Raw genomic sequence first — 22,249 nt, 5'->3', positions numbered from 1 at the left:
ACCTGTTCGGCCATGTCCGTTCGGCTATATCTGTCGGCCATGTCCGTTCGGCCATACCTGTTCGGTCCCGAGCTCCAGTACCATACAGCTGGCCGAGCTGGGTCGAGCTGACTGGCAGCTGATCGTAGCTGGCCGAACTGTCTGCAGCTGGCCGAGAGCTGTCTGCAGCTGGCCGAGAGCTGTCCGCAGCTGGCCGAGAGCTGTCCGCAGCTGGCCGAGATCTGTTCATAGCTGGCCGAGAGCTTTCTGGAGCTGACCGATCTTTGTCCCATACTTGTCTTGTTTTCCCTCATTGTCCGAGCAAACGAGTAGCTCTTTTCCCGACTTGTCCGAGATCTCTCTACCATCCCGGACCAAGCTACGGCCTACGATCCTATTCAGGATCGCGGGCGTTACAAGTTTCCCCTTGAAAGGGATTCGTCCTCGAATCCGGATCAAGTTGGTCTTCACTCATCTCCTTAAAACACTTAGGATAATCCGCCTTCATCTTGTTCTCAGTCTCCCAAGTAGCTTCGTCTTGTCCACCGCAGTTCCATGTTAATCTTTTTCCTGCACATTCCCTTTTCCATTCGATCGATGATTCGAATAGGCGTTGCTTCCACCGTCAGGTTTTCTCGCAATTCAGTTGGCACATCCTCGACCACTTCGTCCTCCTCACTTAGGCATTTCTGCAACTGTGATACATGGAAAACCTTATGAAAGGCGTCTAGCTTCGGTGGTAAGTCCAGTTTGTACGCCACCGCACCTACTCGTTCTATCACCTTGTACGGGCCAACGTACCTTGGACTCAACTTTTTCCTTTTGGTAAATCGACCTTTACCCTTGTATGTCATCTCTTTAAGATACACTAGGTCGCCCACTTCAAACTCCAATTCCTTCTGACGTTTGTCCCCATAACTTTTATGTCGGTTTTGGGCTTCCTTTAGCTTGATTTTTAAGAACTTTAATTTTTCGGCCGTCTCGTCCACAATCTTTGGGCCGAATAGTGTCCGTTCACCAACCGGCGTCCAGCACAATGGCGTTCTACATGCCCGGCCATAAAGCGCTTCATATGGCGACATTCCAATATTAGCTTGGTAGCTATTGTTGTAGGCGAATTCCACCAAGTTCAAGTAATTTTCCCAGCTTCCGCCCCAATCCAGGACACAGGCTCGCAGCATGTCCTCAAGTGTCTAAATTGTTCTCTCGGACTGCCTATCAGTTTGTGGGTGGTAGACCGTACTTAGGTTCACCCTTGTCCCCAGCGCTTTTTGAAAAGCTTTCCAAAAATGTGAGGTAAACCGCGTATCATGGTCCGAGATAATGCTCACTGGCACTCCGTGCAATCGTACAATCTCCTCGATGTATCGGTCCGCGATTAACTCGGCACCATCTGTTTCCGCGATTGCGATGAAACGTGCAGATTTGGTTAATCTATCCACGACAACCCAAACCGCATCATGGTTTAGTCTACTCATAGGCAATCCGGTCACAAAGTCCATTGTCACATGATCCCATTTCCATTCCGGCATGGGCAGACTTTGGACCAGTCCACTCGGCACTTGATGCTCGGCCTTGACGAGTTGACAGTTTTTGCACCACCTCGATTCCCACCACAACAAGGATCACATAACCAAGCATCGGCGGCAATGGATAATGCAAAACAATTCGCAGAGATAAGCAACAAGATCGATTCTGGGTACAATGACTTGAACGCAAAGTATGATTCTCTCAATACTAAGTTGAGATACCTATAAAGCCATCACAACGCCAACCCAACTCCAAAAATTGGCCAATTTCCGGGTAAAGCTGTTCAGAACCCAAAAGACTATGCTACTGCCCAGGTAATCTTTCTTGAAGATGTTGATGACTACCTCACTGAGGGCAGTGATGTTCAAGATGGGGAGGATATGGACCACAGTGTGATGTATGAGCACTAGTACTACTTATCAGAGTATGAACCCGCTCCCCCACTCGAGGAGACTGATCGAGTTGGTAATCGAGCATGGGTTCGAGATTCGCCAATCGATACACCACTCGAGGCTGCAGCCAATGACATACCCGACGATGGCGATCAGGCGATCCATCAGGTAGATGTTCAGATGACAGGTCAAACACAAGTTCCCGAAGCTGAAGAAGGGGAATTAGAGGAAAGATTCAGAGCAGCTCTTGATATCCAATTAGAGTCGCTTGTAGAGCGTATCTCCAAATGAAAATCCCCACCTCCTAAACTCTTGTCTCCACACGCTCTTAGAGAGGAAATCTTCAAAGAAACAGCTCATCTGGAGATTGAGGTGAAGGAAGCTATTAAAGAAATTGGGAATGCAGTCTTGAGGAGTGGAGTGTGTTTAGACCCTGAACTGAGGATCAATGAGAAATTGGAGGATCCTGGCTCTTTCACCTTGCCATGTTCAATAGGCTTACAGATCTTCAACGATTGCTTGTGCGATTTGGGAGCTTCGGTCAGTATCATGCCACTTTCAGTTGCCAACAAGATGGGTTTCAGCAGTTATAAACCAAGCAGCCTGTATTTGGTCCTAGTTGATAGGACAATCAAGCACCCAATTGGTATCTTTGAAAACTTGTCTCTAAGGATCAGAAGAGTGGAGATCCCTACCAATTTCATGATCCTTGACATGGATAAGGATCCAGAAGATCCATTTATCCTAGGAAGACCATTCTTGGCAACTGAAAGACCCCGACCCCGGCCATACGATGGCGGGTGAGGTTCTCTCGTCCTTTACTCTCTACTTAGTCATATTTTAGGGTCCATTCTTTAAACAAGGTTCATTTGCGCATTCTGTGATTCAATAATTAGAGTCTATATGGTAACTTAGAGTAAAGCAAACATTCGAGTATTGTATTAAATAATCGAAGGATTCGATACAACTTATGAGTTTGCATAATAAGCTAGTACAAGTTGTATAATCGATCCTAGCTACCCATATCACCACCACTCATCTTCCCGGCCATGAGTCTCGCGTCTAAGTAGTTACCTTTTGGCGATCACCCTCCTTTCCTGAAATCAAAGTAACCATCAATAACCTTTCCCTTAGGTCGTACAGTATCATGCAATGCACGCCAGATCATTATAACCGTCCAGTACATCGGTCGGCCGGTAGAGAGTTATCCCGCGCATCAGTTCGACAGTGTACCGAGGTATCTGTACATATCCCCATCCAGCCGCCGAGCCGTGTTTACTTTTCTCCGTCCGAACTGTCTGTACTCGGACACCCCGGATGGTACGCTGGTTGGTAAGGAGGTAGCATGCGCATCAGTTCGGCCGTATCACGACTGAGCCGCACCCCCTTTCCTCCGACCAACTGGACCAACCGAAGCATTATATATGCTTATGCAGATGCAATTACCCCATTTTCCAGAACCATAAGGTCGGTACTGTACCGTACCTCTGACCCCTAGGTCTAACTCACCGAACTCTCTATCTCTCGGAACTCTCTTCCTGATATTATACTCGCACTCTCGAGTTTACTGTATGATTTTCGGTTTCCGATGGTGTGTTCCAAATGAGAGAAATTCCCTCTTTATATAGGGTCCTGGGCCGCGGTTTTGGCCCCAAAAGGCACCCTTCGGACGAATCCGTTCAATCGCTCCTGTTCGCTTGTATACGCTCGGCCATACCCGTTCGGCCATACCTGTTCGGCCGTGCCCTTTCGGTCACGAGCTTCCTCAGCTGATCTGTTCACTGTCCACTACCGTCCAGCTAGTCGAGCTGGGGCGAGCTGGGTCGAGCTCCCTGGCAGCTGGTCTAACTGACAATAGCTGGTCGAGCTGTCCGCAGCTGGCCGGAAACTGTCCGCAGCTGGCCGAGAGCTGTCCGCAGCTGGCCGAGAGCTGTTTGAAGCTGATCAATCTTTGTCCCATACTTGGCTTGTTTTTTTCCCCGTTGACCGAGCTAACGAGTAGCTCTTCCCCGACTTGTCCGAGATCTCTCTACCATCCCGGACCAAGCCACAACCTACGATCCTATTCAGGATCGCGGGCGTTACAAGTTTCCCCCTATTGAAAGGGATTCGTCCCTGAATCCGGATCAAGTTGGTCTTCACTCATGTCGTAAGACCACTTAGGATAATCCGCCTTCATCTTGTTCTCAGTCTCCCAAGTAGCTTCTTCGTGTCCACCGCAGTTCCATAAGATCTTCACCATGTTAATCTTTTTCTTACGCATTCCCTTTTCTATTCGATCGATGATTCGAATAGGCGTTGCTTCCACCGTCAGGTTTTCTCGCAATTCAGGTGGCACATCCTCGACCACTTCGTCCTCCTCACTTAGGCATTTCCGCAACTGTGATACATGGAAAACCTTATGAAAGGCATCCAGTTTGTATGCCACCGCACCTTGTTCGGGCCAATGTACCTTGGACTCAACTTTTTCCTTTTGGTAAATCGACCTTTACCCTTGTATGTCATCGCTTTAAGATACAGTAGGTCGCCCACTTCAAACTCCAATTCCTTCCAACATTTGTCCCCATAACTTTTCTGTCGGTTTTGGGCTTCCTTCAGCTTAATTTTTAAGAACTTCAATTTTTTGGGCGTCTCGTCCACAATCTTCGGGCCGAATAGCGTCCGTTCACCAACCGGCGTCCAGTACAATGGCGTTCTACATGCCCGGCCATAAAGCGCTTCATAAGGCGACATTCCAATAATAGCTTGGTAGCTATTGATGTATGCGAATTCCACCAAGTTCAAGTAATTTTCCCAGCTTCCGCCCCAATCCAGGACACAAGCTCGCAGCATGTCCTCAAGTGTCTAAATTGTTCTCTCGGACTACCCATCAGTTTGTGGGTGATAGGCGGTACTTAGGTTCACCCTTGTCCCCAGCGCTTTTTGAAAAGCTTTCCAGAAATGTGAGGTAAACCGCGTATCAGAGTCCGAGACAATGCTCACTGGCACTCCGTGCAATCGTACAATCTCCTCGATGTATCGGTCCGCGATTACCTCGGCACCATCTGTTTCCGCGATTACGATGAAATGTGCAGATTTGGTTAATCTATCCACAACAACCCAAACTGCATCATGCTTTAGTCTACTCATAGGCAATCCGGTCACAAAGTCCATCGTCACATGATCCCATTTCCATTCCGGGATGGGCAGACTTTGGACCAGTCCACTCGGCACTTGATGCTCGGCCTTGACGAGTTGACAGTTTTTACACTTGGCAACCATGCAGCCACATCTCTTTTCATTCCCTTCCAGTGATAGTATCTTTTCAGGTCGCGATACATCTTGGTCGAACCAGGGTGGATCGAGAACTTAGACTGGTGCTGTAATGACCCTCATCAAGGGGTAAAGATTTAAAGTAAAAAACCCTGGCCAAAGGACTTGGAAAAGACCTGAGAAGAAGGCAAGGAAGAAAGAAGAGGAGTATTGGAAGAAGTGGCCGAGAAATTTTGACCGAATCGAGAGATGGTCGATGGTACCATGTACCACGTACCATGTACCGCGTACCATGTACCGGGTACCATTTCCCGGATACCATGTACTGGGTACCATGTACCGCGTACCATGTACCGGGTACCATGTACCGGGTACAATGTACCGTGTACCATGTACCATGTACCGTACCATGTGCCATGTGCCGCGGACATACCGCGTACCGAAGAGCCAAGACGTACCAAAGAGACGTCCGGGAATGGATATACGTCTGGAGTCCGTGCAGTGACGAGGAACGTCGACAGCACCCTAATGTCGCGACGCGACCAGACAAGAATTCTTATTTTAACCAATAAGAATTCATGCAAGAAGTGGGAAACATAATTATGATGTTTTCTCAAAAGTTGACCAATGAGAATTCATGCAAGGATGAGTGGGAGACAAGGAATATTCTCTTGGACAAGTGTTGTATTCACTTAACAAGTGTACACACATTAGAATAAGGTGGCTTAGAGTTGAGCACTCGCCCAACATGCATTGGACCGACTCGCCGCCCACTCTCTCTATAAAAGGACTTCCATGCTTTCTCATGTTGCAAAGTTTTCACTAAGGGAGAAAGGAGAGGAAAAGAGAGAAAGAAGAGAGAGAGGAGAGAAGTGTTGCCGCAAGGGAGAAAGAGTGAAGGAGAAGGGAAGCAAGACAAGACTATCGACCATCGCAAAGTGTTGAATCGATAAGGAAATCGATTTCAACAAAGGGGGAGATTCAAGTGTGCCGTGAGAGAACTTCATCAAGAAAGTCCGACCACTCCTTACAAGAGATCGCCGGTTTTCTGTGAGTTCAGGCACATATTTAGCCAAACTGGATAGGGATTAAAGACATCCATCTAGTGAGCGGTTTGCATGAGCATGTAGTTGCATTTTTACTTGAAATTCTTTGGTGATTTTCATGTTTAAATGCATGTGCTGTGAGGTTATACCGGTTGCTAGTTCGAAATGTTCTAGTAACAAGGGTGATAACTAGTTATGATACTTGTAAAATTATGAGGTTAAAAACCATAAGAACTCAAGTATCAACTTTGCTAAATTCTTAATACGTCTTAGTCCGCGACAAAGTCCGGCTAGCGTAGTAAGACCGGGGTATTGCTATCCTTCCTATTTCCGTACCACATGCAGCTGCGACATGCAACCCATGTTCGTGTGTGTGTAGGGTTGGTTACGAAGAGCTCGGAGGTTACTGGGCTCGCTACCCTGGCCGAGGCTGTCTACACGACGGTGTAGCTCTGAATGAAGTCTGGTTGCATGCCTTTGTGGTTGTAACGCGGTTGTTCAAAGGGGTGTTAAGGAAAGGAAGCATACCGGGCCCATAAATTAAAACTTGTTTAAAACTATTTGTTTCATTCAAGTTTGCGTTGCATATTGTTGCGTGGCTCATTATCTTCCACATGCTATCTCTGATTGTTGCATATTATTGCATGTTGATGTGATTGCTTGCTTGCGTGCTTGCATGTTGGATGTTATTGGGGTTGGGGATCGGGGATGATTCTTTGCAGGAACCCTGAGCTCACTAATTAATATTAGATTACTTATGATAATAATTTGTGTTGCAGGAAACCCTAGAGGGCACTAGAGGGCGTGGTGAACGATATGAACCCGGAGTAGTTTTATTTTGTGTTATTGTAAAATATAAGTATTTAGATGAGTTTGATAGACTCTGTAGCCTAACAGATCAACAGAGTTGCGGGCGTTACAGCAACAGTAGGTGCACTAATAGATGTAAAAAAGGACAGTTCAGCATTGAGCATGGAGAGCACTTCAAAATGGAATTTGACATCAAGAAAGAAATAAAAAGGCTAACCATTGATGGACAAGTTTTCTCTATCCAAACGATGCGAAGGGAAATCAAATATTGCCGAGAAATTCATGTTGTCTTAGCTTTGGAACCAAGACAAGAACCGGAAAATCCGTTAAATCAGTCTATTACAGTGGAAAGGATTCCAGAACCTCTCCCTCCCAAATTCAATGCTTGAAGAGCATGAAAAATCAAGCTTAGTGACTTAAAACAAGCTCACTTGGGAGGAAGTCCCAAAGGTATCTTTTACTTTCTTTCAATATTATTTTACTTATTTTTTTTTGTTTAACTTTGATTTTACAATATTTTTGTTTTTACATACATGCATCTAAATAAAAAAAATCTGTATATATATTAAAAAAAAGAGAGAGAGAGAGAGAGAAGGAAGAATGGGAATCTCATGGAACTCGAGGCTATACCTGAATCCATACTCGACACGCCTGATCGTGTTCCCACTCGGGTGGCGAGTGGAGTCCAAATTCCACAAAACCCTAGCCCACTCTCGGTGAAGCCCAAGTAGCTGACCTTCTCAATTTAAGGAACCTCAACTCCACAACTTCATAAATCCATAAGTTTTCTCTAAACCCTAAAACTCTTTTGTCTTCCAAACTTCTTCTCTCTCCCTATAAATCAAGATTTTCGATCTTGGTGGACTAACCCTATTGATCTCGGTTTAGTATCTTTCTCTTCTTTTGAAGGATTCACCAATGGCTCCAAAGGTGAAGAGTAACCAAAAGAAGGGGACCAGATCGACCTCCGCCACTACCAGAGCCAGAGACGACGGCACTGAAGCTCACGATTCCCAATCCCCCACCCGATGCTCAACCCGACCCGTCACCCGAGGAAGCACTCATGCACTCGATCGTGAAGATACCCGAGTTTGCTCTCCTAGCCCAGTAGCGAGTGCAATCCGCCGATCTCCTCGACGTAGGGACCTGTCTACGTCTGAGAGAACCGTCTTTGATCCAATTGAGGTCGATTCAGACGACGAAGGAGGAGAACTGGAGGATAATCAAACTTCCCGGTTGAGAAGCAGAGACGCGGTGTGATGGGGAAGAGACCAGCTTCTGAAAAGGCTGAGAAGGTAGCTGAGAGAGCAGCAGAACAAGAAGACCAAGACACCGATGGCGAGAGCCTTGACAATGAAGAGGAGCAGACAGAACGTACCAAGACGGCGTTTAGGAGGCTGATGCAAAGAGAAGTGGAGACTCCAGCAAAACTCTTCAAGGTCCTCTGCAAGATGAGCTTCGTTGGGACCCGCTACCCCCACCGCAAAACAATGAAACAATTGGGGATCGCTAGAGATGTTGAGTACCTCACGACATGTGCCACCTGGGACAGATGATGCGAGCTAACCTCGAAGCATACGAGGAGGAGGCGGTCAACTTCCTTCCCACGTTGCGGTTACACTATTCTGAAGACCACCCAAAGCTGCAACCCGATGGGAAATCGGGTTCATCACCTTCTATGTGTGCAACAAGGAATACCGACTCACTTTCAGGGAGATGGAGGAGATGTATGGTTTCAAGGCTGGTAGTGGAGAAAACATGGAGGTAAGCAAGGAGGAGATGAGATCCCTACGGCTGACAATAGGAGATAAGCTTCCCTACAAATCCACAAGCTCCAAATCTGCTCAAATTAGGAGCCCTGTCATGAGGTATTTCCACAAGTCCCTAGCCTGCACTTTATTTGCTAGGAAGGAAACTGGGAATGTGAATGATCATGAGCTCCAACTGCTAGATATAGCCTTGTGTGGGATTTTGGATAATACTAGATATGGTAGACCACTACTAGGGGATATTGCGGACACTAGATTGGTTTTTGTGCTGCTTGATCAGTTCTTGTATCTGAAATCCTTGGCAATGAAAACTGAGAGGCGGGAAGGATCTGGAGAGATCTCCATAAGAGGTTTAGTTACACCAATTTTGGTAGCCTGAGATGTGCCCCTAAAGGGGTACATGAGCCGAGATAGCTAGATATCAACTACCTCACTTTGGCGAGATTCTTGGCTTATGAGAAGCCAAATGATAGGTTACTCTTCAAGTTTGTTCATCAGGCAGTCGGAGATACTCAAATGATCCTGCCCAATGTCGTGTGCACAAAAATCCGGCTAGGGGGAACATAGACTTCATGCCACCATTGGAAGAGCTGTACAACCCTGAGGGGGAATCCGAATCTGAAGAGAGAGAGCCAACAGGGCAAGGACGGGGAGGTGATTCAGAGTATTACAATTTTGAGGAGTATGTTTTCTCTCAAAGCAACCCGTAGGAGTAAGAGAAGCTCACAAAAGAATCGGGTGATTGAAGAGGATGAACAAGTTCCTAGCGAGGAAGGTGAAGGACCTTACCGGCACAGTGAAGGTGATGGGAGGACAGATTAGGGAGTTGCAAAACAAGGCAAGCTGTGCCTCAACTCCCACTTTAGCATATGCACCCACATGGATGGGGAAGAGCGGACTACTAGGAGGAATCTCAGGATTTACACCCCCAGAGCTTCATAGGGCATCATCCTACGATCCCCAACCAGAGAAAGGTGTCACCAGACCCGATAGATCATGGAGAAGCCACTCGGATGCCTATCCGACACCTCACCTGATGGGGTACACGATGTCATACTCGATGCCTCCATCGAGCACACATTTGGTGACCACTCGGTTCCTTTCCCTCCACCTTACCAAATGCCGTACACTATGCCATACTCGATGCACCCTACGAGCAGCTACACGGGTGACCATTATGGACCATTACCACCATATCCATCGTATTACCCAATACCCTACCCGGTGAGCTACGCGATGCCCTACTCGATCAACCCCTCGGATGCTGGTCCAACCAGGTCGTCCGTGCACATAACTGTGCTCTCTGATGAGCAAATTCTGGCGCCTGCTGAAGCCGGTGACGATCCTGGGTACACTTTGGCGAGCATGGAGGCTGCCACAACCTCTTTCTTCACCAACCCATGAGGTACCACTTTCATCCAAATCATTCTTTATACTATTTCATTTTATTTTGTGTGATTTTCGGATTTCTTTTTCAGACTTTTCTTTACACAAGGGACTGTGTAATTTAAGTTTGGGGGAGGGTCTGAGAATGTATTTCACATTGTGTTTTATATTATTATTTTCTTATTTCAAATTTTTGCATACTAGTTTTATTCATTTGAGTCTACATCTATTTTCATAAAAACCCCCAAAAAAATTTATAAATTTTATAAATTAAAAAAAAAAATGTTCATGTAGTTGCATTTACATATTAGGATTGATTCTAGATTGCTTCATATAGGATTGTTGCATATTCATTTTAGGAGAAAATGATTAAAACCTCCTTGTTTAAAGTCCAACCTTAGGATTGAAGTTATAGCCGTTAATGAGAGTTTATTGTTGCTAGATCAATCTTTGAAAAAAAAAAATGAAAATTCTTTTTTTAAAACCTTGTGTGTTTTGAAAGCTTCTTCCACTTGTGTAAAACTTGCTTGAACATTGCATCATCTCTATATTATTGGACTTAACCTGAACTTAAATTATCTTGCTTATGGAATTTGAATGCTTGCTCATGATAACTCTAAACTCGGGTTAACACTCTATTTTTGCCAATCTTTTCGCTTAACCCAAAATTGTTTTTTTTCCCTACCCTTAAACCCAAACCTTTTCTTTCAAACCTTGTTGTGAATTTTTGAGTGAGGCCTTTTCATTGTGCTATAGGTTGTGAAACCTTGAGAGTATTGAGAAGGACAAAGAACAGGCTCTTGATTTAGCTAAGTTTAGAATCATTTGGACTAGCTATTAGAATCGGTATTGAAAGATAGGTGGTTAGCATGTTTATTTGGGTTGGTTTGAGAAATAAAATAGAAACTAAAGAAGAAATTCCCTAAGGTTCATTTTAATTAGCTCTAAGTCTCTAAGTAAAAAAAAAAAAGAGAAAAGTCTTGCAGTTTTACTCTAGGGTGTTTGATAAAAAGAAAGTGAATGAGAAAAAGGGTAGATCATCAAGAGCTAAGCTTTGTATGCCCCAACTGTTCTCAGTCTTAGATAGTTTTCAGAATTTTCTAGCATTCCTTCCTTTGAGAGTTTGCCACCTAAAAATATTATTTGAAACGTCCTACCTACCAAAAAGCCTTACCCTTGAAACCGATTGAGCTTGATTCACTTTCCATTTGCAATAATTCGCCAAACACTTTAATGAATGTGAAAGAGATGTTATTTGGAATTGCAAATCTTTACTGTTAGTTGGAGGATGAACTAGATCGATGCATGGTGATAAGCATAGAAAAATATTTGTAATTATGTTGATTGATCGACAGGTGCCACCTGGGACAGATGATGCGAGCTAACCTTGAATCATACGAGGAGGAGACGGTCCACTTCCTTGCCACGCTAAGGTTACAGTATTTTGAAGACCACCCGAAGCTGCTACCCGATGGGGGGATCGGGTTCATCACCTTCTCTGTGTGCAACAAGGAATACTGACTCACTTTCAGGGAGATGGAGGAGATGTATGGTTTCAAGGCTGGTAGTGGAGAAAACATGGAGGTAAGCAAGGAGGAGATGAGAAACATGGAGGTAAGCAAGGAGGTAAGCAAGGCTGCTCTCTCAGCCTTCCGCTGCTCTCTCCTCCTCATTTTTAGGTCCTTTACTGTAGGAATTTGCATTTAGGCCATTTAGGGTGCTGCATTGTTGCATTTGTGCATTTTGGATGAAAACAGGTACTTTAGAGCCTAAAATAGGAAAAACAAGGTCAATCACGAGCATGTACCCGAAGGAGCAATTGTGCAAGAAGAACAGTCTGAACCTCAACCCGATCAAAGAGGATCTAAGAGCAGGAAAAACAACCCGAAGACATACCCGAGGAACTACCCGAATTGAACCTCGTCCACCGTCTCGAGCAGACCCTCGGGCAGGACTGAGCAGCTAGGTTAAAAAGATTTCCATATATAACCCCCCCTCTTCTTCCTCTCTCCCTAGCACGCCGCAGACACTCAAACCAGAGAGCGAGAGCTTCTGAGAGAGAGAGATTGAGCGACTCAAACACTTTTTCCACTTTGTTAGGATTCGATTTTGTTATTTTTGCTATTCTTTTTAGTTTCGATTATGTACTCCATTACTTTTATCTTAGTTTCAATATGATAACATCATTATTTTACCCATTTTAGCTATATTTTTAGTATGCATTTAGGAAGAATTTAGTATGATTTCAATGCTTTAATGTCTATTATCAAGTATTTTAGGTTTCAAGAAGGTTTTACAGGTTTTATAGCAAAAAGGACCAAAAGACAAGGAAAATACGTTTCAGGACAGATTCAGATCTTTACAGTAGGGGCAACTTTTGGAGAACTTCTACAACTCATATTTCGACTTACTTGGTGTCTGTAGAAGGATGAGAGAGTCGTCTTTCACCTCGAAGTGAAATCAAGTCAATCCGTTTAATCATCAGGAAGTTATGCCCGATTTACCGAGACGTGTTATAAACAGACGTAAGGAGAACCATTCAGCCAATGGGCTCTTGTTGAAGGCCTGACCAGCGACCACCACGGCGGCCCAGTCAAAGTCTTCACCACATTCTAGAACCTTCCTACGCTGCCTCTTTTCCTGCAATCAAAAAGAGAAGACGTTTCTACCCTTACAAAACCCTAAACCTAGACAAAACCCTATAAATACTCTTCTAAGCTCTAGGGTTTGAAGTGTGCCGAAAAAGTACCAGTGTGTGCCTTCACCTGCCTCCAAAGAGATCACGACCAGAAGAACAGCCACGACCAGCAGCTCTCTCTCTCGTCCCTCTCCTTGAAGCCTTGAAGTTCACCAAACTCTTTCTCTTTATTTGTTCCATCTTTGTTCTAGTTTTCAAAAGGAAGAAGATCTTTACACCTTGTTTGACAATCATTGAAGTAATATCTAAAACCCTTTTCTCTATTTATTTTTTTATGTTTATGAGTTTATTAAAACTTGCTTTGATCATTCCCTTAAACATGCTAGAGTAGTTTTCTAGTTGGGTTTAAAGGGATAATCAAAGGGAGGAGATGATCTTAGTTTATGTGGCAATTTTTAGGGTTTGTTAGATTTATATTCTAGTTTATTCTATGCTTTAATTCTAAGTCTTTGCTTAATGCTTTAAGTTAGCCTCATGAACTAACTATGATCTAAAGTGTGTGTGCTTTGGCAAAAGCTTGCATGTGTGCTTGACCTAGCTTAGATGTGTGAGGAGTCATAGGAAACACATATCCCTTACCTATGGAATTTCATGGATTAGAATCGAACCTGTTTAAAATGCTTTGATCTATGTGTCGTTGTCTGCGACAGTTGAGTCTCAGAGTATAGTGATCTTAGACGGTTAGCTTGTGAACTATAAGTTAACGGTTCATTCGTGTTTTGTAGTCCGAGTTTTAGATAAACAAACTAATCCTAAACTTTCCTAGATAGATAGATCATCGATCCCCTACGATTCCCCTTGATGCCAACGCTTGTTTTATTTATTTTTATTTGCTTTTATTTACGTTTATTTGTTTATTACGACCGTGACAACCAAAAACCCCCCATTTTATTGAGTCCTAGCCGTACTTACTTCCGACGGATTCCGTTAAACAACAACTCCCTCTCTGTGGGATCGATCCTTAAATAGTACTACCGATTAGCTGTGCACTTGCAGCTGTTTTGTGGTCTTTTTAAGGTAAAAGATTTTGGAGCGAAATAAACCACGCTCATCACAATACAATGCAATTTTCATTCATTTGTGTTTTTATGCTTTCTATCATGAGATCTGAGTAGTGAAATAAAGTTTCTAGGGATGGGATAGACAAATATGTGTTCTTGATCGGTTAGGATGTCTTAGCTTGAATGTTTATTTTATATAAATTTCCATCTAGATTGATGTTCTTAATGCTAGTTTCATACCAAGAGGATGAGACTAGATCTAGGGTGTTTTGCCATCGAGAGATGTTGTTGAAATGCTTGAATCAATCAATGCTAGATATTTACTCACTTAGCCTAAGAGATTAGATGTGTAAGGAGTTTATTGACAATAATGAATCGGTTTGTAATGCATGGTTGGCCATGTTTCTCCAACGAGAGTTGGGTAGGGGAGTGACCAAGATTGATTGTTTCTATCACGAGAGTGTTTTAGCAAGATTTAAGAGATTAATTGTCTATGGTATATTTGCTTGAGGCATGTAGGACATCCCAAATTGGTCAGGAACACTTATGAGTCAATTACCCCATCCATAGGATCTTTCGCATGTTAATTGTTTAGCTTTTTACCTATAACTCAACCCCTTACCCGAACTGTTACTCGTTCACCAGCTTTGTGTATACCTTCGAGTTGTTCATCCTTGTCTTCTTGATCCGATCATCCCACCCGATCTTGTACCTGAATGCTTGCATCGAGTACTTAGGTCGTTTGGTTCTTGTTTTTTTATTTACATTTGCTTACTTTAGATTGTTAAATAAAACCCACATTATTGCTTGGCTTGACTTGCATTGTTCTGATCATATCTTATCTGCTAACATAACAACCATTTGGATTGATAACCCTTTGTACTACAACTGCAAAGGGAATTGATACCCTGGGTGAAAATCCTGTTATCAGCCGTTTACGCAGATGATTCCAACAATGATGAACGATATAGTTCCTCACACAATTCGTAAACCTAGTTTTATTATAATATGGCAATGATGAACGATATGGTTATAATAATTAAAAAAAAATTCAATATTTGACTATATGGCTGAATTATTGACTTAAACGGTAGACTTATGAGATATTTGTATATTAACATTATTATAACTCAAATTTTAAATTTAGAATAAAAATATGAATATTATTATTATTATAACCAATAAAAAATAATAACTATAGACAAAGAGTGATTTAACTACATAATGATCAGAATGGATCAGAATGTGTAGAACATTCAAAACCTAACATTTAGGGGTTAGAGTTAGGGTTAGGGTTAGGGTTTAAGGTTTAGAGTTTAGATGAGTACCATTGTGGGTTTTCGGGTAACAGTTTGGTGTTGGTTCTATTGTGTTTGGTTTACGGTGGTTTGGATATACTAATATTATAACCATATGAATATTTTTGATATTTTTGAAATTACTTTTCGGTTCAGTTTTTATATTTACGGTTTTAGGTCAGTTATATGAATATATTGTACTTAAGTAGATTAACCTAATATTACCGAAAGGAACCGAATATAACCAAAATTACCAATACAAAAATACCAAAAGGGAAAAAAATTAGTTTTTTGGTTCGGTTCAGTTTAGTTGGTTATTTAGTCATTCTATTTTGAGGTTTGGCTGAGTTATCGTTAATTACGGCTGAGTTATCCTACATTATGGCTGATTTATCGAGAATTATGGTTGATTTATTGAGCATTACAGTTGAATTGTAATTTAATAATGATACATTGTGGATGATTTATTGTACAATATGTTTGAGTTATAACTATGTAATGGCTGAGATATTGTAATAACGACTGATTTATATTAATATGAAGTTACAACAAAAACGAAATAAAAAAAAGTTCATAGTTCATATAGAAGACGACACGACAATACAATAGAATTCACTTTTTAAAACTGACGTCATCTGGGTCAAATTCCTCAAACATATCGACCAAATCATTCCAAACTATGCTATTCAGCATCTCGAGCTTATCGACACGTCTCACCCATATCCTCCTGAACGCCCGCATCTAGGATCCGAATAACGTTCTAGCCACCAAGTTAAACTACGCCCAGACCATTAAATTATGCATTGGATCCCACGTGTATTTACGCTACAATTAAAGGAAATGAATAATTAGAGTATAAAATAATATTTATATGGTGGTTTGTTTCAATGCTCTTACCGCGAGGAGGAGAAACCATCGTTTCTTAAATTGGACGAGAATCAAGCGGTACGTCGGCCACTCATGGTGCCATTTGTGTTGAAGTATTTCTCCAATCGCGACAGAGAGAACGTGAAGGAACTTGAACAACGTAACAGTGGTTTTGCAACCCACGAACCCACACCAGGGTTTAGAACCATAATATTCTCCTGATCAGTAACACAAATAATCGCTTTGATATCTCTAAGAAACTGACCTATGATGTGAGGAACAACTTCCATGTCGATAGGAAGATGTAACAAATAGACAGATATGTCATTTAGGAGAATATAAAGAGAAACAATAGAAACGAAGAATAAGATGGAAGAGAGTCAGATCTATAAATTAGGAGAATATAAAGAGAAACAGTAGGAAAACAAAAGGTTTCGTCGATTATTAGGTTAACTTATGGTTTCCCGCTAAAATATTGTTTGACGGTTGAGTTATAGTATTTAAGGGAAAACGAAAGATCTCGTCGATTCATGTGACGGCTGAGTTATAGTGTTTTGTGACAGAGTTATTATAAAAAAAATCTGAAAGCAAAAAACGAAAGGTCTAAGTTATAATGCTTAACGACTGAGTTATTACACAAAATAAAACAAATGTATTACAAAAATATACATCCGACAAGTTTTCACATTGTGCCCAACTTGTTTACATCGCGAACATGTGTGTTGCTTCCTAGGACGTTTATTTCTAATGAAAATTTCCAAAGATGATTTAATCCTAATCTTCTTGGGCCTTCCTGGCTGGTTCACAACAATCGGAGGAAAGCACGGTTGATTAGTTACAACTTCAGGAGAACAGGGACTGTCGTATCTGGAGGCATGATTGAATCAGCATATCCATTAACCAAAGGGACACTCCTAAATTTCGGATTGCACATGGATATTTGAGACACATCCATATGTTCTGCAGCTGTGATTGCATAGACACATGGTATTTTCTCGTGGTTAAAAAGACAGCATGTGCATCTTTTTAGATCCAAATTTACAACATGCAAATATGTTCCATATGTCACTTGTACACATACAGCATCAATCGTTTGTACATCCATAAGTCTTGTTGCGGTGACACGAGCCTAACAAGGAGAAAAACAAAAACAAAAACAAAAAAACAAAAAAAAAATGTTATGGCTGAGTTATGAAAACAATTATGGCTGAAATATGAAAACAATTATGGCTGAGATATGAAAACAATTATGGCTAAGTTATGAAAACAATTATGGCTGAGTTGTGGAAACAATTATGGCGGAGTTATCAACATTTGACGACTGACTTATGTAACAATTACATCTAAACTTACCTATAACAGTTTCTCCACACCTCGAGTGAGCGTTGTTAGATGCGATTTCGCATCCTCTCTCCGTTCAGAAAACCATCTGGTCATCATATTCTGTATCGATTCTAGCAGTTGAACTATGGGGAGACTTCTAGCATTGGACAGTGTTTTATTCATTTATTCTGCAATATTCATTGTCAATAAATTGTACCTATCACCCGGGAAATGAACACGCGCCCACATTCGAACACCAGCTCTTTGGAGGTATCCATGTAGTTTGGGATGACGTGCTTCAATCTCATTGAAAGCCTCATTGAAATCAACCAGCCTAAAACACATTGCCGCTTTTTTCACCACAGAGAACAAATGTTTTCCTTTGAACTTCACCAAAATGTTCCTCTTCAAATGGTAAGTGCAAATTCCACGGGAGGCCAACAGATACACTTCACAAATCGCTTTCCCTATTGACTTAAGTCTGTCAGAGATTATCGCAAGAACCTTATCGTCTGGAATGGCAACTTTGTGTTGTGTAAAAAACCAACGCCAAGACTCATCATTTTCAGTGTTAACAACAGCGAAAGCTATTGGGAAATTTTGAAAGTTACCATCGTGAGCTATGGCTGTTAGAAGCATCCCTTTGTAACTACCATGGTGAAACGTACCATCAACAACAACAACTTTGCGCATGAAAGCAAACCCACAACACTGGCACCAAAAGCAATAAAAACTTATTTGAATATTCTTTCATCATCTATTTGGAGACGCGTGACTGTACCCAGATTTTCCCTTCTTAACATGTATAGGTAAGAAGGCAATTTCCTAAAACTACCCTTAGGAGTTCCTTGATCGATCTGCCTTGCAAACAACAGCGTCTGATATGCCTTCCAATAATCCATCTGTTGACACCAAAAAATTAATAAATCAGCCATAATATATAAATAACTCATCCAATACATTCAAATAAGTCAGCCGTAAAGAATCAATAAATCAGTCATAATATGTAAATAACTCCAGTCAAGACATTCATATAAGTCAGCCGTAGAAAATCATTAAGTCAACCAGTATGTATTAATAATCCAGCCATAACGTAATGATATGTCAGCCATTATTATTAATAAGTCAGTCGAGACAGAGTAATTACCTTTATACTAAATTGCTTATTGAAAATGATTCCGATATTTTTAGGTTTAACTTCCGGACCAAGATCACCAAGAAAGTCCTTGTAAAGAACTTTCGATACATCAGTTGTTGCTTGTTGGGATCGATTAGAACGTTCCGTCATAGAACATGTGTGTTCCAAATCGTATACACGAACATGGAAATTTGGCTCATCCCCTTGTGTAGAAGCACGAACCCTCCAAAGACATCCTTCAACCTAGCACTGAACAACCACCATTTTCGGATTTGATATTGGTATATCAAACTCAAATTCATCCCTAGCACAAATAAGTTTCATGTGTTTCTTAAACTCGTCTTTGCTCTTGTATCGTTGTTCTACAACAATTTTCTAACGTTAACAACTACAACCTTAAAGCCTCCGGGTTCCTAGTCAATCCGGCAAGATATCAATGTTATGATATCTCTTCTTAGGAGGCAGAGTCGTTGAGTCTTCGTCTTTACTATAAGGCTCGACCAATACAGAAAAGTTATCATCATCAGATGACGCACCATCAAAGTCGTCGAAAACATCAAATCGGCTTGAAAATTCATCGTCTTCGTCTTCATCATCTGCTTTTTCGACGTCTTCTTCTTCTTCGTTTTCTTTGTCTTGGATCTTACTATAATCATAACAAGTGCCTTCAATTCCCCCACCGTCAACTTCATATGTAGATTCTACTTTTGAGTTAGAACTGCTTGGTTGTTTTATCCTTTCTCTAGTTTCTGTAGACTCTTTCGCGGAAAACTCCACACAGAGACGTAGCTAATCAATTTTCCATAGTCCTAAAAAACATTGCAACTGGTGGAGTATCATGCGTATATGTTTCAGTGCCTTGTTTGAGAACATGTAGCTCAGCTTTAACTCATAGCTAAACGCGTTCAATCCGTAGTGTTCAAGAACAAGCTCCACAAGCTTGTCATGTGTTGCTTTTGCATCTACATGCACAACTATACACCCTCTATGGTCGGTGTTAAATACATATTTGTGCTTCTTTACCTAATTACCGGAAACAACTATTACCGAAACTAGATAAATGAAAGAAAATGAGTGTAATTAAGAAGTGAAGAACAAGGAGAAAAACAAGGTGAAGAAGAAGATAAAAACCATGTAAATATTTCACTTTTTAACCAGTTCAAGAACAAGAGTCTAAGGAACGAATTTTTGTATTTCCGGAGAAGATGATAACATGGAATGATGACATGGATGATGCGTCCGAAGTGGCAAGTCAGCCACCAAACGAACATGTAAATCAGCCTAATTAAATCAGCCATCAAACAAGATTATAACTCAGCCGCAACATGAATACTATTACAGTAATTAAAAAGCAAAAAAATGGCTGTCAAATTCAGCCGCTTTATGTCATAACTCAACATGGCGTCCGACGTGGCAATAGCATTTTTGTAATTAGGTTTTTATGTAACGTAAAATAAGTGCACGCTGAATATTTTGAAAATACTCGAAATATCCTAATAATAAAAAAAATATTATATGTAATATTATAATTGCCACATATCAAACTTTTTTTGGCAATATTAAAATTATTTAGAGTTATTATATTAAAAAATTATTATATGTAATATTAAAATTATTTAGAGTTATCACAGTAATATTATATGTAAGAAAATTGCCACATATCAAATTTTTTTGTCTAGCTGTTACATAACTAGTCACAAAATTTTGTGACAATATCGCAGCTAGACAAAAAAAAATTAACGTGTAGTGCAAATATACCTAATATATAAAAATCATTACGAGTAACTTAAGTTCAACCCTAATTTTTTTTAACAAGGACCGACCACTTTTCCACATATAATTATAAAACTAATTAGAAAAGTTCCCACTCACTCAAGAATAATTCAGGTAAAGGGCTAAAGCATATCATACTCCCTTAAAATATTTTAAAGATTATGCAATCGTCGTGGCATATATTGGTGATCTTTGTAAGAAGTGTCATAATAACAACACCATTTCAAATCGTGAAAAAAAAAAAGTTGGAATTACAGTACATACGTTAGAAGTCCGAACGCACACAAAATTTCGTGTGTTTTAATAATGTATAATGTCTTTGTAATTTACTCTTTATTATGAAAGTTTGATTAGTCGGAAATATATATATATATATATATATATTATTATAAGGAACAGAAAATTCCTCACAATAGCTTACTAGCACGTATAAAAAATAAAAGGTAAACCAGATTAGTACTTGTACAAAGAGTACAGATTAAATTTTATTTTATATTAAATTAGGATCCGCACAATATGCGGGTTTTAAATTGTCAAATAAAAATAAAAAAAATAATATTTTAATATTTTACTATAAATAAAAACTATTTTTCAGAAAGAAATATATATATATATATATATATATATATATATTGTTAGGGAAAAAATCATATTCCCTTAGATAAAATTTGTTTTTCTTCATTTTTACATTAATACACTAATTTATACTTTTATATTTTAAATATATTAAATATTTTATTAAAATAATCTAAAATTAAATTATCATCAACCAAAAGTTATGCCAAACATTCATCATTATGAATATCATTATTGCCCAATTTCAAAAACATTCCACAACTTATTCATAAAATATTTTACATGCAAACAATTCGTCAAAATTGTTATTTTATTAACATCCACATACAATTTAACTCTAAGTTTTACCATAAAAAATGTGTGCATACATCAACAAATAATTTATTGTTAAAGTATACTCTTTATCACCACCTACAAAATGTATCTATGAATAAATTAAACTAATTTTATGTCATTTTTCTTTTTTGTCAAGCCACTAATTTTATGTCCATTTGCTTTCACTTTGACATAGTTCTTTTAACCACTAAAATTGTTTTGTGTCATTGTTTCTTTAACCTAGAAAAAAGTATCTCCACCATTGCAGTAAGTTTATAACAACCCAAAAACAATTGAGAGAATGAAAAAAAAAACAAAAAATAAAGAAATTTATTTGACATAATAAAAAAATTGAAAATTATAGCACAATGACATATGAGACTTAGATAATTCATAGTTATAAATAGAATCTACAAATACTACAACATAATATTTTCTTTCAAAAATATTTTTTTATCGACATTACATATATATCCTTAACTAAAAAAATATTACAAAACTTTATTTTAATTCATCACAGATTTCTAATTTGAAAATCAAATTGAAGAAAATATTTAAAATCCAAAAATACTAAATTTAAATACATATATATATATATATATATATGCCTGAGCGGGGCGAAGTCAGAAGAAACTCTGGTGGAGGTAGTTAAAGTTGGTAACTCATCAGATCGTAACACGTGTTAGTTTTAACGATCAGACATCAAAGTTAAAAATTCACCAAACCGTGAGACGAGTCAGTTTTAACGATTAAATATCTAACTTAGTAACTCATTAGATAGTGACATGTGTCAATTTTAACGATTAGAAATCACATATGAAAGTTAGTAACTCATTAGATCATGACACGTGTCAATTTTCAGAAATCACAGTTTCAAGCTTGGTAAAACGATACATAAGATAATTGTAAGTTTATTATATTAGAGAAACTTTGTTAATCCTAAAAGGAAAATTATTGTATATAGACTTTTCTACATAAGCAAATAGATGATGACATATTTTTCACCAAACAAAATAATTTCGATTAGCTTTGTTTTTCTTCATAAAATTTTCTTCTTTGTTTTTCTTGGTAAATTTTTTTTTGTTTATTATTAACC

General features: G+C 39.9%; 1 protein-coding gene across 1 annotated transcript; it reads right to left on the bottom strand.

Annotated features, from left to right (window-relative positions):
- Nucleotides 1–3,996: 3,996 nt before the first annotated feature.
- On the bottom strand, nucleotides 3,997–4,733 carry LOC147919923 (uncharacterized). The gene is made up of 2 exons (XM_087504169.1): nucleotides 4,335–4,733; nucleotides 3,997–4,281 (listed from the first exon to the last, which is right to left on the bottom strand). Exons 1-2 carry the CDS (start codon nucleotides 4,731–4,733, stop codon nucleotides 3,997–3,999), a joined length of 684 nt encoding a protein of 227 aa, XP_087360295.1.
- Nucleotides 4,734–22,249: the final 17,516 nt, after the last annotated feature.

The sequence above is a fragment of the Camelina sativa genome, chromosome 20 (assembly GCF_030686135.1).
Source record: "Camelina sativa cultivar CO46 ecotype springtype chromosome 20, ASM3068613v1".
Lineage (NCBI taxonomy): Eukaryota > Viridiplantae > Streptophyta > Magnoliopsida > Brassicales > Brassicaceae > Camelina > Camelina sativa.
Note: the sequence above shows the minus strand (reverse complement) of the source record. Positions and strands in the feature narration are given on the sequence as shown.

What these genes read in the sequence shown, in the direction of transcription:
- LOC147919923 (XM_087504169.1), bottom strand. Translation starts at nt 4,733, where the DNA reads ATGCTGCGAGCTTGTGTCCTGGATTGGGGCGGAAGCTGGGAAAATTAC. An exon ending in GGTACATTGGCCCGAACAAG is followed by an intron (nt 4,282 to 4,334) that starts GTGCGGTGGCAT and finishes CATGTATCACAG; the next exon opens with TTGCGGAAATGCCTAAGTGA.